This window comes from Penicillium soppii (genome assembly GCF_028829465.1).
Source record: "Penicillium soppii strain IBT 18220 chromosome Unknown utg000005l, whole genome shotgun sequence".
In the NCBI taxonomy this organism is placed as follows: Eukaryota; Fungi; Ascomycota; class Eurotiomycetes; order Eurotiales; family Aspergillaceae; genus Penicillium; species Penicillium soppii.
Genome location: NW_026643235.1, coordinates 2,979,092 through 2,996,238, shown reverse-complemented (window position 1 = coordinate 2,996,238; position 17,147 = coordinate 2,979,092). Strand labels below are relative to the sequence as shown.

The 17,147-nt window shown below is 48.2% G+C and overlaps 5 protein-coding genes across 5 annotated transcripts; 3 read left to right on the top strand and 2 right to left on the bottom strand.

The window, feature by feature from the left end:
* Positions 1–733: 733 nt before the first annotated feature.
* Positions 734–1,467, top strand: N7529_006568 (WSC domain-containing protein; the record flags this gene model as incomplete). Its single annotated transcript, XM_057242095.1, has 2 exons — positions 734–1,025; positions 1,115–1,467. The coding sequence occupies 2 exons, from the start codon at positions 734–736 to the stop codon at positions 1,465–1,467; spliced, it is 645 nt and encodes a 214-aa protein (XP_057097454.1).
* A 1,591-nt stretch (positions 1,468–3,058) lies between these two features.
* On the bottom strand, positions 3,059–5,978 carry N7529_006567 (uncharacterized protein; the record flags this gene model as incomplete). The annotated part of the gene is made up of 4 exons (XM_057242094.1): positions 3,059–3,104; positions 3,162–4,280; positions 4,339–5,632; positions 5,822–5,978. The coding sequence occupies 4 exons, from the start codon at positions 5,976–5,978 to the stop codon at positions 3,059–3,061; spliced, it is 2,616 nt and encodes an 871-aa protein (XP_057097453.1).
* Positions 5,979–6,776: 798 nt separating this feature from the next.
* Positions 6,777–8,499, bottom strand: N7529_006566 (TMEM165/GDT1 family protein; the record flags this gene model as incomplete). Its single annotated transcript, XM_057242093.1, has 3 exons — positions 6,777–6,844; positions 6,903–7,824; positions 7,894–8,499. The coding sequence occupies 3 exons, from the start codon at positions 8,497–8,499 to the stop codon at positions 6,777–6,779; spliced, it is 1,596 nt and encodes a 531-aa protein (XP_057097452.1).
* Positions 8,500–11,069: 2,570 nt separating this feature from the next.
* On the top strand, positions 11,070–13,412 carry N7529_006565 (putative MFS transporter; the record flags this gene model as incomplete). The annotated part of the gene is made up of 3 exons (XM_057242092.1): positions 11,070–11,274; positions 11,341–13,164; positions 13,225–13,412. The coding sequence occupies 3 exons, from the start codon at positions 11,070–11,072 to the stop codon at positions 13,410–13,412; spliced, it is 2,217 nt and encodes a 738-aa protein (XP_057097451.1).
* A 969-nt stretch (positions 13,413–14,381) lies between these two features.
* On the top strand, positions 14,382–16,241 carry N7529_006564 (putative MFS transporter; the record flags this gene model as incomplete). The annotated part of the gene is made up of 6 exons (XM_057242091.1): positions 14,382–14,600; positions 14,661–14,772; positions 14,840–15,102; positions 15,160–15,565; positions 15,619–15,823; positions 15,890–16,241. 6 exons carry the CDS (start codon positions 14,382–14,384, stop codon positions 16,239–16,241), a joined length of 1,557 nt encoding a protein of 518 aa, XP_057097450.1.
* Positions 16,242–17,147: the final 906 nt, after the last annotated feature.

Sequence of the window (17,147 nt, the reverse complement as noted above, 5' to 3'; positions counted from 1 at the left end):
TCTAAATTTCATACGTTAACCTTCGCTTCAAGTCTTAGAATACGAGATGGTCATGAATCTACGGAGTACAGTGGAACTAATTCTCGAAGGTAATTTGCAGTATGTGGGATAAGGTCAAACTGGAAAGGAGGAACAAGGGGGTAAGCGATGACCAGCAATGGCGAGCAATGTCAGATTCCTTAGGCACAAATGCAACACACTAAGACCATTCTATACTCGAACAAGTTAAGCGGCACGACTAGAAACCCGCGAACTCTTCTTCGGTTTCACTTCGTTTGACTTGTAAGGCTCCATCCGCCGTCATTGGCCTCTCAACATGGAATCAAGGCGCCACACCTGGGGATGCCGATCGGGCGATCGTCAGCTCGCAAGCCAATTAACGCCGTGAGGCCCCAGTTCAAGTTCAATAGAACATGTCGGTTAGTGTTTCAGGATGATCACTTGCTCGACTCGTTCGATCAATGGGGCTGCGATGTCATCAACCCCTAGTCACTCCACCGAATAATAATCAAAAAAATGGAGCCCGACGGGTGTTCCTGGTGTTCCTGGGAATGAATAACTAGGTGCTTTAAAGAAGCTTGATGGACCCTTTTTTTCACCTATCATCTCGCCTCTCATTTATCATCACCAATCTCTCTTTGCAGACCTTTTCCTTGGATTGTTTCAAATCTACCGCTCTCTTATCAATCATTCTCTCATCTCTTCGTTGATCGAATATTTTATCCCGCCCACCATGCATCCCACCTACATTCTATCGGTTCTTGCCCTCGTGCTTCCTGTCTACTCGTCTAGTTCGACCGCTAGAATGGGCTGCTACTCCGACGTAGGAAATATGAAGAACCAAGGTCCCTACACCTACCAGTCACCAGGATACTGCCGGAATAAATGCTCCGCGCAAGGACATACGGTCGCTGCTCTCAGCCGCGGCAACATGTGCTATTGCGGCGACAAGCTGCCTTCGGAATCTGCCAAGATTGACGACGACAAATGCGACACGGTCTGCTTGGGATACCCCGCAGAAACCTGTAAGTTCTTTAGGGCCCCATCTCCAAGTCAAAAAAAAAACCCACCGGAAATCAGAACATGACTAACCCGGGTGTTTCCTTTTCTATAGGTGGCGGCCAAGATACGTTCAATGTCATTCAAGCGACTGAAAATGTCGGCGCCTCTGATTCCGGTTCCGATTCCGACAATGCCTCCACCACTGCTGCACCAACTGCTGCCACCGCGGCTGGTGGAATCATTGTCGCACCCTCAACGACTGGTGTACAAACCGGAATTGTCACCGCCGCCTCAGCCATCAACTCTAAGAGCGCCAGTGTCGCCTCATCCAAGACTGCAGGCTCCGCTTCTGCCGCTGTTACTTCATCCGCCACCCCCACCCCCACAAGTAACGCAGCCGGCACATTTCGTGCTGGATCATCCTTAATCGGTGCTGCCGTTGCAGGCATGGGCTTGCTTCTGTAAAGACTTGAAGTAGTGATACCTCGGTGACTTAGGTTGCAACTGTACTGTCGTTTTGACTTCCTGTACTCTATGTTACTTGTACAGATACAGCTCGCTCGCGTGTAAACCGAGTGGCCTTTATATTGGAGATAATCTCTTGTTCTTTATGCTGAGTCCGCTGGCCGGATTTGGGATGCGTTTTCTGCCTGCCTTGGGATAGGAATTCTCTACACTCCTTTTTTTACTTTTATTTTGCGTGGACAAACTACTTTAGACCAGCTTTTGTTATTACTGCCCGATGGACTTCGATATCCTTTTCGGAAATCTCAAGATTTTGCCAAAGGCATCATCAAAGATACAACCAAATTGGTCTTTCTTTTGTAAACGGTGGACCTATGAAAAATTATGTAGTGTGACTCCCCATAGCTCGAATAACGCTGATAGCGTCGTGTATAGTCCAAAGGCAGACATCAGTGAGACGAACAAGTTGCTCCACTATGCTTCTCTTGTATTCTACCATTCCTTCTGGCAGAGAGACATATCGCAAAGCATTTATGCTAGTTAGTATCTGCTTGGTGGGAATCTAAGGATACTAGAACAACTATAGCTGCTAGAAACACAGTTTCAATTATTCTACGAGATGTACAACTCGTGCTTCTTGCCTAGCCATGCACAAATTCTACAGATTATGCTCGCATCTAGTCCACCCCTAGCTCACCACGGAGTGGCGGGATGACCGGGGTACAATGCGATGGCAGTGACCTTGTCTTCGCTGTTCAGAATCTCCTTCGCCATCGTGCCAGACATTTGATTGAGTGGTTTTATGGACATGCGATAGCCCAGGTCGATGCCAGTGTTCCCTGTACACATTCAATGGTGATTAGTTTCCATACGATGTTGTCAACAGAAGCAAACGATTGGCCGAGTATAGCTCATGCGCTTTTTAGTCACTAAAGGTAAGGTGCTTGACTTCGGCTCAAGAGATTGGAAATCCTGAACCCATTTTAACGACAAGGCTGAAGGTCTATTTCCTGACTGGCGGGCCGTTCCTGCCTCATGCCACGTCAGGCGCATCCTAGGTGCGTTGATAATGTCGCTCGTGGCGAGTCTCATTTTCCAGTCTACCTTCAAGGGGTTGTCAGTGTTCTCGATCAGAATGACAGTCGAATTGATGTTGTCGATAGTCGCGAGGTAATTTAGCCTATACTAAAAGTATCACGCTACAAACTGATTAGATGATGTTTAGCTGCGTATGCGCGATTGAAAGGGAGCCTGGAACAACGCCAAAGAACACAAAATTTGACAAAAGTTTAATAAGGAGAGGAATTCAAGATGGAAAATTAGATTGTCGCTAGACTTTCTAGACGCAATGTACAAAGAAGCAATCAAATTAAACATAACGATAGTGCCTTTATTGACATGGATTCTTCGTAGAAGAGCTTTGTACAAGGTAAAAATTTATACAAGAAAAGAAAAGGCGAATTACGAAGCAAAAACTTCAGAGTAGCACACCATGTCATCCCTGGGTATTCCGACCAACGCCAATAGAACGCTAGCAAGGAGAACAGCAAGTTGAACAGTCAGCAATGTTGTATGAAATGGAATCGCGAGATTAGACCTTGATAGAGGCCAAACACTTTGGGACTGCCTGGCCCTCTCTGCAAACATAAATTAGCAAGATTACACATCGAGGGAAATGGAATTTGCTGTCTTACCTCTCGAACTTCTTTTTAAGGTTACGAGCCCGGTCTTTACACTGGACCTGGCTGCGATCCTCGAGAAGAGGCCCACCACCACTCGCAGGAAATGTACTGTCTGCCTTCTTGACAAGAGCATAAGACGTGCCGTAAAGTCCCATGAGCTTGAGGAGGCGCTCGTCTTCTTTCTCTGACCACCGGGAGGTGGGCTTCCGTTTATTAAGGCTGGGATCCGTGGCTCGGGCCTTGACCTTCGCCCAGTGGCTATCATCGGCTCCTGTAGAAGGGGTCTGGAATGGCAGCCGGCGAGCGGGCGACGTTTGATCGGCGATAGTCTCTCCATCGGTGATATCTTCTTCACTGTCCTCTCGGCCTTTCACACGAGGCATATGTGTAGAATTTGGTAGGCCCTGGCTTGTTTGCCTGGCGTCATTGAGGCTCAACTGAAGTTGGTTTCCTACACTTTCACCCCTGGCACCTCCTTGGAAGCGTTGTCGCTTTTCAGGCCTCCGGCCAGTATCGCGGGTATCTTGTTCAAAATCACTCGAGGTATCATCTGAGTCATCGCTCGAATCATTGAAGGGATTCTGTCGCTTGTTGGATTTTGCATGCGGAGGCACATCACGTCTTCTTTCCGCGCTCTGGGTATCGGCATAGCTGATCGGGGACACCTTTCCAGCATTCTTTTGCTTCTCAATGAATAAGCGGCGATGAGCTTTGGATCTGTCATTAGCATGAGAGCTTCTCTCGGCAGCTTGCCGTGAGCGTTGATTATTCGGCGAATCGAAGTACAAGTTGGGATTGTGGCTGACTCGATTGATTCTGGCGGAGGCCGAGGGGCTGGTTGATGCCAGGACACCACCTTCATGATCCTGGCCGAGATCCAATTCCTCGTCGTTGTTGACGTATGTGAAGTCGTCTGCAAGATCTGTGTAGCTTGGGTCGGGAGATTCATGAATTTCGCGAGGCTCTGAGGTGATGTGACCAGTAGAGGGTCCGGCATCCATACTTTGATCTTCTATGTTTGTAGTCACAGACCTATTAGGCGGGTGCGAGGCGACGTTAGAAAAAGATTGCTGACGACTGATATCCATGCGTCTCTTAAGAGCTGCGAATGAAGAAGCATCTCGGTAATTGCTATTGATGAAAGAAATTAGTAATCGGGAGTAAAGATTGGAGGGTGAACATGTAGTACCTCTTGGACTTGCGTCGGGCTGGATCCTTGGGAACTGGCTCGGCAACAACCGGCCCTGATGCCTTTTGAGGTGAATTCGCCGGCGGAGGAGAATTGTTTTCAATCGCTTCATTTACCGGGCGTTCCTTTTGAGGAGACTGGGCGTTTTGAATAGGAGGAACCTGTCGAGGAGGTTCAGCGCTTAGAGGCACAGTTGAGGCTTCACGTCGATTAGGGGTTCCTAATAGGGCTGGAGTGAAGCGACGCGCAGGGGACTGCTGCGCTTGTATCTCTGATAAGCGCCGGATGTCTTCCTTGATCTCTCGGCTGCGCGTATGGATCCAACGTGCAAGATCGCGTTCAACTGAGCGCCACCTGTATGCCTTCTTCAAGCCAACCACATCACAATCATCCTCCCATTCAGATATTTCTTCATGAAGCTCATTGAATCTGTCACTGACAGCGATCTGAAACTTATCGGGAAGGTTTACAGGAAGATGGCAGTCCTCATCCTGGAATACCCCCGGCAAGTTAAAGCCCCGGAAGGAGCCAGGACTCTCTTGAAAGCTGTCTTCACTAGGGATAAGATCCATGCAGAATATTTGCCTCAAGATAGAGAACGGGTTGAAGTCAGGCTCCTGCTGACGCCTTTGCAGTTCCATGATGAAGAAATGCGTTCTGATACTCAGGGCAAGGTTGAAGGTCGAATCTTGAGTGTTGCTCGAGCCAATGGCCCTAGACTTGGAATCTTCTGCAACATCGTTCATAAAACACACGGGGAAACCGGCATCTAGCTCTTGAATAACTTGTGGCTCGGGACAGGTCCCACCTTTTGAAAAGAAAATGTTGAGAGCCAAGAGCGCACAATTTGTCATGTGCAAATTGGGGATGGATGTTTCAAATTGAGTGGGAGAAAGCAGACGGCGGACTTGTGGGATGTTCAAGAATGTCTTGCCATTAAGAGAAAGAGGCGAATCGTTCACCTCATCATTCATTCCTTCGAAGGATCGCTTCAGCCGTTTAGCGTTGGGGTGAGTAAGGTTCTCAAATCGTTTGGCCTCAGCTGCAATGAGATCTGGGTTCAGCTCCTGAGGAACCAAGAGGTTCATGACCAAGCTTGCTTGTTCTTGGATGAAGAACAGGTGGTTCGTAATCTTCATGCCAACCTGCGAGTCAATGGGTTCCACATCATTGTGGCCCAGTGTGGTGCCAGAGACATTTGTGTGGCCTTCATGGATTTCAGGTGACTCCGGCACCATCTGGTTGGACGCAGCAAAGCCGGGAGTCGATGGCTCTTCGGCTAGGTTACTCAGCCCTGAATGAAGTCAGGATGGCCCAATAATTCATATGTGGAGCAAACATTTCTTGAGATTAAGACGGCAAAGGGACACAAGGAAGCAAATGGCTCAACCAATCGCAAGTGGAGAATGTGGGACTATGCGGGTATAGTTCACAGTGGTGGTTTATAGTCTTCCAGTTCCACTATACGATTGACATGACCAACCAGAAGTGCCGAGGCTAAAATTGTTCGTCTCGAAGGCCGGGGGAGATTGCTTACGTTTTCGCCCAGATTGTCCTGCGGCATTGCGCCCTTTGCTTGGTTTGTTGCTAGCCTCACGGCTCTGGCTTCGAGTCATGCGCGATCCGATGATGCCCGCCATGGTGAGGCGGTAAGACTCGAGGGCGGTGACAACGTAATGCACGTGCGTGCTCCTTCTGCTTCAACGCGTTGTTGTGGGCTCTGCTGTACTTCAACTTGTTGAGGATTCGATCAAACAACTAAACATACAAGGCGAAAGAACATTAGGCAAAATCTGGATGACTTACTGATAAACTGGATGCGAAAAATAATGCAGTTTTATGAAGGAGGAGGTTGGGGAGAGGGAAGAATGAGGGTTTTCGGGGCTGCACGCGCCGGTATCCGGAATATAGAAAATCCGAACAAGGGTCTTACAGAAATATTGATGCTTCAGGCATAAACCCTAAGCCCTCAGCCCTCAGCCCTATTACTAACGGTAGTTACTCGATTTACGGCACTTGCAAGAGGTTTAAGGAACAACATTAACATTTCGCCATCCCTGGGCTTCTATTGATTCAACACTCCAATACTTTGACTAACATGCGTACTCATACACCTTTACCGCACTATGCAAGCACACAAAGTCAAGGTAGCTAGCTGTTCTCAAGACAGCCGCTTCTGATTTGCATTTAAGTGTTGATCAGAACTACGACGATCTGTATACAATATTTCAATGCACCAGCGAGTGCCATTTTGTTCATGCGGATTGTCTCACGGACAAGAAAAATGACATTGAGAACCTGGCCATTGCGTGGGCCAGACACGAGATTAAACCATTAGAACAAAGCTATGTCACAAGATGCATTCGACCTTTTTTAACAAACCAACCGCCAAAAATTGTAATTCGCGTGAACACGTACAACCGCGAAAATGCAGCGCTCTAAAAGATAGCCTCAATGAAGTAGATGACGCCAAACACAAGGAATGCCACGGCACCGCCGAGAGTCACTAAAGTAATTATCATTAGTGGTGGCTCTGGATAACGGTTCAAGTGGAAGATACATACCAACACGCATGCTGACCCGACCAGCGATGGCCCGTCCACCGATCACGGCGGCTGCGGTGCAGATTCCGTGACCGGCACTCGCACCGACAGTCACCCACCAGTAGTCCTGGCCGGCGGCCATGGCAATGGTGGCGATCTGGCTACGGTCACCCCATTCACCGAGGAAGGTCATGACGAATGTCTGCACCCAGGCGGGACTGAGGAGGAGAGAGAAGAGATTGCTCAGCCCAGAGAAGGCATCATTAAGCCGTTGGCGGGGATGAGGGGAGGAACCGCGAGAAGAGGAGGAGGAGATGCTCTCTGGGGGAGAAGGAAGGCGATTTCCGGAACCGCGAGTTTTGGGACGGCCTCCAGCACGACCTGCTTCCAGGTTGTGAGGAGTGACCGAAGAACGACGGCGGCCCATGCGCAGCTGCTGGTGCTCCTTCTCCTCCAGCTCTGCCTCGACCTCTCGCATTTCTTCGCCCACTCCCTCATCAGGAGACATTTCACGACCTTCCTTGAGCATCTTTGCGCCGAAAACCAAGAATAAGATAGCGGCCATGAATTTTGTGAAGGTTTTGGGGATAAGGGTTGGAACGGCGTGGCCCAGAACTGCGGAGAGAACAGTCATGCCAATCAAAGCACTGAATGCTGCGCTAAACACTACCAAGCGGGGATGTCTCATAGCCATCAGTGCAGCTACGAGGAAAGTCTTGTCGCCAATCTCCGAAACGAGAATCATGGTGAAAGAGAAAACAAGGGAATGTAGCGAGCTTCCGGCATCCGGAATCTCGTCATCATGGTCGTGGTGACCCAACGAGGACGATGATGACGCTGGAGAACCCGAGCTGTGATCGACGCTCAGGGGATCATCCTTGTAAATTGTTGGAGGTTTGGGATGAGGGATATCGTGTGGCTTCTCGGGAAGATCGGCAGGTTTCTGTATGCACATTAATTTTTGTTGTTCAACGCGGCTCTGCGCCCAAGCCAAATATCAGGCAAAACTTACCTCGAGCATACCAAGAGATCCCGAGCCATCTGCAGACCGGCTGGCACCTCCAATTGTTGGGTCGTCGCTGTCAGATAGCTTCTTTGCCTCGCTATGCGGCAACGGAGGTGCCTCCTTGGGCCCTCCAGGGACTTTTTCGGATGTGAACTGGCTCTCCTTTCCTTTCTCCGACACACCACCTTCAGTTCCCCGTGTACCCTCTTTCGGGCCCGCCCGGTGCGGATCGTCCATGACGCCGCCGTTCGAATGCGGGATCACCTTCCCCTCTTCAGTGCTTAGATGCTGCGACGAAGGGATCTTGGAGTCGTATTTTGTCGAACCGATCTCGACATCATCGCCACCCTTCGTGGTTTTGCGATCGCGGTCTGCGTTGGTTTCCACCCACGGACCGGCGTGTGGTCTTCCATCTTTGCCATCCACTGGGACGTCCGGCGCCCCCTTGGCGACATTTGATGCGACTATATCCGAGTCGACGAGACGAGCATTGCTGCCAACGGTCTCACGCGAGACTCGAGAGTTTATGTTGTCATTGTATGTTGCGTCGGTGAGCGCGGCCGAAATGGCGGGAAGGAGGAAGAGAAGAAATGACGAATTGGTGATTTTCATTATGAGCGGTTGCTCCCGCGGAAGGAGTGAATCAGGATTAAATTCGTGTGGGTTGGAGGTATGATCGGTGATCTTTCACAGGGAAAATATAAAGGGAGATCTGTTATCGATGGTTGGAGAATTCTTTGAATGCCACGACACCAAGTCGCGTGAGAGAGGATTTGGATGGATACCAAGACGATGGAAAAACAACGGAATGAATGTGAATAAGAAAGAAAAAGAGTTATTAAGATGAAGTATACCAAACGAATAATCTCGAAAAGCGAAGCAAAGAATAATTGCCCTCAAGGGGGCACACACGTGACCGAGTTTCCGCGCACGGCAATGGTAATCGCCTCAATTTGATTCACCCCTTGACGCAACGGACTTGGATCTCCGCATTTTGTTGGTTTCCATTTGAATAAATATACATTTGGGAGGTAATTGACTGGCAGGCTTTTTTTTCATAGGTACGGTGGAAGATTCGTCGGTATTATTAATTCTCTTGCATCCAGTGATACTTGCTTTTTTGTCGATGCAATGAGGGGCCTTAGTTTTTCTGAATTTATCGAATTCTTGTAATGATCTATGTACAGAGTACTGAGTACTTGGAATAAAATGCGTGCATATCATCAGCCAAGTGCTGAAGTACTAAATATCGGGTATTGTGCTCATTCCAACTTATAGGGTGGTCAGGATCTCTCTAGAATGGCCAACTTTACACAAACCCTTGGCATTCGAGCTCGGCTGAGAATTGCTTCAAGTATACATTGCAGCGAGATTAAAACCATCTGCATCTTTTCTGCAAGGCACCAGATCGATCTCATGGGTGGTTCGATCTGGGCTCCCTAGCTGCCTACGAGTCCGCGGAGATATCTGGATGGCATGATGATACTACCAGGAACACCTCAAATACGATCTTGATTGGTCCGAGAGAGCTTCAACCATCCAACGAAAGTGATTGGGGTATGCAAAGAGCTATAATTCAACATCCAAGGACGTTGACGACGCAATAATAACAACATTGTACATAGACTAGAACTACAAAGACGACCTCGGGATGCTATCGCGCAACACGAGTTATTTTCGTTTTGAACGATTTGCAATTATAAAGAACAGGCTTGGAACCACGGGCAATCGTGGATATCGAAGCACCAGCGTTAACAGTCTCAAAAACTAGTCTGTCAATCCAAGCCCCTATTCTTGGCTACGGCATAAGTGGCGTATTACTTCCTGGGGATACTAGCTTAATCCCTCTTCCACCGAGCATCAAATTCGTATAAGGTTGTAGATCACCGACGATATTTCGAATTATGACCACATGAGCAGCTTGAGCACAATTGAAAACATTGACATTCAACAGTATACGAACCCTATTGCCTGAGCTGAGCTCCTCCCCCCCGCAATTAGATCTGCACAATGACGGCAGTCAGCGCCCCCTCATAAGTCACCTGAGATATGTTTCGGACATCATCTGAGCAAAGACGCCGAAATTCCTCAAATTCCATTTTATCTATGGCTGAAACAAATGATACGAAACTCTCGCGACAAGCGCTATATGTGCTCCGGGTTTGGGTGGCTTGGTATTTCCCCAGGAATGGCCGCGTGCATTCGGCGATCTGGAAAAATTTGGGTGAATTCAAGCTTCACCGATGATTGACATTAGGTATCGGAGTATATTTTCAAGGCCTGTACGGAGTACGGAGGGAAATGGATATTAATTTCCCTCGACCGCGTTATCTCGCATATAAAGTGCATGGCCTCGGGGTCCACTTAACGTACAAATGTAGGCTGGTGATCGGCTCATGGGGTGCACATCGTGTTTTGGAAGAATAGCATTTGCCCGGAAACGGTGTGCTTATCGGCTTTACGAGGACCATGCATTATGCTTCCAGACTAGTACAGATGTTGTATGTATTAAATCAAAATTATATCAGTGAAATACATCCGAGTTACTTAAATTACCCTTGATGATTATGCGACCGCCGCGGTACTCAGCGGGTACAAGATGATTGACCGCCCCCCCGCTGCCACATGGGATCGTCGATCACATCATCCTTTTCTTTTATACATGTTGCTTTTTTATACACGGGATACCCCTTCTTGAATGATCCTTGAAGCTATATATTTCTTGCCACCCCAATATCTCCACAATTGGGTCTTTGCTTAATCAAGCTATGCCTTTGAAAGGTGCTCATTTACTGCCGCTTAGGTTGATCCAGAAGCGTTGATCGCTTTTTTAAGACCTAGCGACACATACTTGCCTCACTATTTGGGGACAAGGCTTGCTGCTTTTCTACTTTCCACAGAGATCGCTACATACAACTGACAATTTTGGGCTTACGGCCGGATTCCGGACGTTGACATTCGGATTCCGGGGTTCCCTGTTGGCTATCTAAGATAGCTGTGAGTGTTTCCCCATGCCAGTGGCACATTATACTCTGGCCCTTTGTGTCCTGGGTGACTCCCGAAAATCGTTTTCAGTTGTATCAACAGATGGGAAAGCCTTTTGACTAACTATGTATTGCTTAGAAAACCTGTTTCGCAATCGGCACAAACCGAACTCTACATCGCCAATACCCGTGCGGAAAATGGCATCCCCAGAGGAAGATCATAATACGACAATGGGAGGAGATACTGAGGCAGATCATGTCTCCCCGCAGTCAGCTGCCCCGCGTTGGAGGCGGATCTTTGGGGGAAAGCCCAAAGAAAAGTCCGACTCCAGCGAGGATCAAACTTATCGCGCAAAAGCGACGCTAGGTATATTGAGCGATAAACACACTGATGAAGTACCTGGTGAGTTGAAGAATTTGAGAGGCAAATAAAAGTTGAAACGGGACTGATATGACTGCCATGGTTTAGGAACGATACTTCTTCTATCTTCGAATCGAAATGAGCCCTTGGGAATGAGACATCAACCCCATCGGACCTCGACATCGTCTATTTCCTCGTCTTATCGCCCCTCCAGATCTAATTCTCGAACCCGTATGCCAATCCAAAAGAGAACAGCAGATGGTCAATTTGTGCTTGATCCTCAACCAGACGACTCTGTCAATGATCCATTAAATTGGCCTGTCTGGCAGAGAGATGCCGCGTTGTTGTCGCTAGGCTTCTATTGCTTGATGGGAGGTGGCATGACACCCATTTTGGCAGCCGGGTTTACTGATGTCGCAAATACATATCATGTCAGCACACAGCAAGTTGCTTTCACTACTGGATTCTATATGCTGGGCTTGGGTCTGGGATCTGTTGTCATGTCACCCACGGCGATTCTATACGGAAAACGACCAGTTTATCTCCTAGGAGCCACTCTGTTTGTTATCTCGGCAGTATGGTGTGCTTTATCGCCAAACTACCCAAGTCTCGTTGTCGCTCGCATTTTCCAAGGATTTGCCGTGAGCCCAGTTGAGTGCCTTCCCTCTGCCACCATCGCAGAGATCTATTTCTTACACGAAAGAGCCTACCGGGTGGGAATCTACACACTCCTCTTACTCGGCGGCAAGAACCTTATCCCTCTAGTGAGTGCCGCAATCATACAAGGTTTGAGCTGGCGCTGGGTGTTCTGGATTGTTGCAATAGTCGTGGGCGCGTGCCTGGTCTTGCTCTTTTTCTTTGTTCCTGAAACATTTTGGGATCGTACTCCTCGACCTCGTGTACACAGACATAAACGACCACGTCCAGGCCGCAGTGTTTCTGACTTTGTTTCCCACGGCTTCCGTGGGCGGCATCCGCACATTCAAGTTCCAGATGAGCCTACCGAACAAGACCATCTAGATCAGACTCTCACACCGAAACGATCAAAGCATGCACATGTTGGATTCGCGGATGACCAGCCAGAAGACTTTTCTCAGGAATTGAACACCGAAAAGTCAAATGTTGCTTCAGAGGCAGGAAACACCCATGCCGACCATATCAATACTCAGCCTCCTATCCCAGCCAACGAAGAAAGTAATGATTATCTTCAACCACCATCTCACGCCTTTGTCCCTGGTGCACACCCGGATGACTTGGAAGCGTCTCGGCCAGTGGCTGTCTCGCCCGCGAGAACGGATTCTCTAGAGCCTTCTGGAACACCGATGACGGCAACACTTCAATACACAAACCGACTTCGCGAGCGCCCGAAGATCCCATACTCGCAACTACTTGGCGTATGGAATGGACGAATTGCACAGGACCGTTGGTACCGAGTTGCCGTGCGACCCTTTGTTTTATTCGCCTATCCTTCTGTGCTCTGGTCAACAGTGGTATACGCTTTATCGGTCGGCTGGCTGATCGTGCTTTCGGAGTCAGTTGCGCACATTTTCGAAAGTAAAGAACACTACAACTTCACAGCTCTGCAAACTGGTCTGGTTTACATATCACCGTTTGTTGGTGGTCTTCTTGGGACTGCGGTGGCGGGCAAAGTATCGGATATTATTGCTAAGTACATGACCAAGCGCAACGGCGGTATCTACGAGCCTGAATTCCGTCTCGTGATGGCAATTCCCATCGCCTTATCCACGGTCATAGGTTTGATGGCTTTTGGTTGGAGTGCTGAGATCGGAGACTCTTGGATCGTGCCTACTATCTTCTTTGGAATGATCTCATTCGGCTGCTGTTTGGGCAGCACGACGGCTATCACTTTTTGTGTGGATAGCTATCGCCAATACGCCGGCGAAGCGCTGGTTACGCTGAATTTTAGCAAGAGTATGTTGGAACTCCACTTGTGTTTTTTTTTACCCAATCTAACCATATTTCGCGCTCCAGATGTGCTCCACGGCCTTGTTTTCTCGTTGTTTATTGTGGATTGGCTTGATGCCAAAGGTTCACGCTCTGTGTTCCTGACTATTGGCGGTATCCAACTATTTTTCATGCTCATGTCGATCCCCATGTATATTTACGGCAAACGAGCTCGAATGTGGACTGTTCGAAAACAGTTAATGGAGCGGCTTTGATTTAGAGAAATCTTTTTTTCCGTTGTGCTGCATACGTATACATTGGGACGACCGGAATTGAACGGTTGGGATTGTCTTAGATATTTCTTTGGTTGCCAAATCTGGCGGTGGTATATAGCGAGACTGTTTAAAAGACCGTTAGCGTATAGTATAAGTGGCGAGATTCAGCGTCTGTATATAAATTAACGAGAAACATGTCAACAATGAAAATTTCAATTAGTATCCATTCGTTGTGCAAGCTTCTTGTCGTGTAGCTATGTATAATTTGGATCCATGAAGATGGAACCTATTTCCGACATTCCAAAGAAGACAAAACGACCGAGCGGGGCCAGCGGAGAGCCCGAAACCATTATCAATCTGCATTGCAGAGCTACAGTCTGTTTGAAGAACCCGAACCCAAAGGGGTTTTTTCTCCCGAAGGAGAGAAACCGGGTCCTGCGAAAAAAAAAAAAAACCACATGGTGAAGCTTGCTACGGTTCGGAGCCAAACCGATAAATATTCAAAGAATTCCACACGTGGGGGCCTTGGCCACCTTGTCTGATCGTTGAGTAGACTGTAATGAGCTAAATTCACCGACGATGCGCCGAGTCGAGGTAAATTTATAGCGCTAGACTGCAACGAGCAGTAGGTTGTCAACTTCATTGGGACAAATGGCCGATGTTCATCTCTTATCTGATGGAACCTCCGCTATGCCAAGCCCTCAGAAAACGTTATTCCCTGTCACTCATTACTGGTATTACGTTTTTTGGATTCGGCCAAGAGTTCCGATTCTTGAGATCAGCTCACCCAAGGACTTGTCTCCCGTGGTTCCGCTCGCGTGCTTAGATTTATCAATCTCCGAGATCAATCTCGTATAAATAGCAAATGCCGGGTTCTTTATACTTTCTGGAGCTTACCCTCCAAGTTTTCAACACTCTCCAAATCTTAACCTGAAAAGTTTATACCATCGTTGGTATCAAACTGTTACCATGCCAGTCAATACTTCGGTTTCGAAGTCCGTGGACGTGGTCTCGGAGACTGTCCGCGACATTCAGACTTCTGGAGGATCTGATACCGACTCTAATGATGGAAAGAAAGCGCCTCCACTCGTGGCGAAGCTATGCGCCGTCCTTCTGATCTCATGTATCAGTTTTGGCTCGCACTGGAGTTCTGGCGTTACGGGTGCCATGAAAAGCACCATCAAAAAGGTAAATTCTGCAAGCGAAGGACATGCCAATTTGGAAAATTTGCTCATGATCCATTGACAGCAAATGCATATCGACAATACTCAGTTCTCGCTTTTGGAAGCAAGCGAAAATTTCATGGCAACGGTTCTGCTTTTGATAAGTGGTGTAATTACCGACCGCGTTGGCGGCGCAGGTATGTTGCCAATTGTTGCAGCGTTTTGAGGCAGAAAATCCGCTTTCTAACCAAGTGTTGTCAATAGAAATGATCGTATACGGAAACGTCGTTTATACCATCGGATCAATCCTCGTCGCGGCCGCTACGACTGTGCGGTCTTTCAATTTCATGATCGGAGGTCGCATTATTCTCGCGTTGGGAGATATCGCAACACAGATCGCCCAGTATAAGATGTTCTCGTCGTGGTTCCCTCCTAGCAATGGATTCGCGTCCACTTTAGGCTTTGAACTTGCCATCGGCAAGATTGGTGGATTTGTTGGCAAATCAACTGCTAATATCATTGCGAAGGTATCTTGCTCTCTTTATTCAGTCGAGACCAAGAGTGCAGTACTAACGGGAAAATAGAAAACGGGAAACTTTGCGTGGGTTTTTTGGACCTCGGTGTTCATGAACCTTTTCACCAATTTCGCAAGTGCAGCATTCTGGTTCTTCAATAAATATTGCAACAAACACTTTAAGGGACGGCGCGACACAGCGACCAAAGAGCAATTGACAGAGAAAAACAGGAAGTTCGAACTTCAAAAAATGTTCGAGATTCCTTGGATGTTCTGGGCCGTCATGGCTTTCTCTGTTTTCCAAACTAGTGCGGCAACGGTCTTTTCCCAGAACGCCACCGAGCTGGCAGAGAAACGGTTCAATGTCGACTCCATCAAGGCTGGATGGTATAGCTCTTTGTCACAGTATGCAGGCTTCTTCCTCGTACCCTGTTTGGGCGTGTTCATCGATGTCCTCGGAAACCGAGCATCTGTCTGTGAGTTTCACTGGCGAGACCGCTTAGAAGCTCGACATAGACTGATATTTTAGTGTGCGTCTGTGGTATCGGCATGCTGCTCAGTATGGTCCTCATCAACTTTGCAACGTCGCAAGCTGGAACAGGAGCTGCGTTCGGCATCTACGCCATCGCAGTGTCTCTCGGACCGACCTCTGTCATCGACAGCATTCGCACTACGCTCTGGCACCAATCGGTCTTTGGCTCTGCGTACGCATTGAAGGTCACCATGAACAATGCGTAAGATTGACACCATCCCAAAATGTTGCGAGATGCATTGAAACAGAAGCTGACAGTCATTCGCAGAATGAGCATTATCATCCGAATCATCACTGGAGCTCTGCAAGACGCAGATGACAATTCTTACCGCCGGGTAGTGCAGGTATATTTGGTCCTTGCAGCTGGCGCGGCAGTTGTCGGTACAGCTATCCTGATCGGCTCATTTTTCACCGACAACCTAGCGTTGTTGCAATGGACTCGACAGAAGCGGTTGACGTCGGGGGCGGAAATCATCGAGCGGATTCGCGAGCGCAGTTTGGTGACCGAATATCGTCGCACTCGTATTATCTCTATAATCTCTTTTGGAGCTCTGATAGTGTTGACACTTGGGTCGTGGGCGGCGTATATTTGGGGCGCAATCACTGGTCATAATTCCTAGAGAGATGAGATTTTGAGGACCATTAGCTTCATTCAAAATTAGAAAAGAACATCTCAAATATTGTCCAATAAGTTTCCTCGAAGGAAAATACTTAATGAAAGTGCCTTCCCGGGATTTTTGCACAACACCAGTTGAGGTAGTATAAACTCTCCATCAATATGGGATATGATGTGCCAATCTGACGACGTATGATTTTGGAAGTGTTCAGCCAGCTTACGAATATGACGTTTAATATGTATAGCTACGTATCACGAGAAGCGGAGCCAATCACTCACAAGCTCGTCCTTATTTCGATGCACCAGTCGAACCATCGGTACAGTTATGCACACTTGGACCATATCCCTCGATCTTTAGCCACCGGCGTCATGGGCGTTCGTCTAGGGGCTTGCAGCGCTAGTGTCAGCCCCTGACAGAAATGACGTCGGGTTTGGGGCATTTCGATCATCATCGATGTGTGGAATGTCATATTTGGGAATTTACAATACTCTACGGAGTACACATGTATGCTTCGAAGTGAAAGGACAAGGGAGAAGACATGTACACAAGTGGCAACTATTACTAGGAGAAGAATGGTGAATTATAATTGGTCCACTTGTTTAGTTGTTTGTGCCTGACTTAAATGGCCAACAATGTGGCCTGAGGCCATCAGCCAATGATCTGCAGCGCGAGACCGCCACCGGACCACCACACAGCCACTGAAACCTTTTTCCCCTCCACATACATCCACATCCGTCGTGCACATCTCTCCCAGTGGACGCCCCTTGGAGCCTCCCACTCCATCGACTCCATTTAGCCTGTTGGTCACATTGGTCAAGGCAGTATTCGCGCACTCTATATCGTGGCAGTGTGCCGATCCTGGTATTTCGAGCAATTTTATGAGTGGGAGAGCTGATGAAGCGGTGGAGC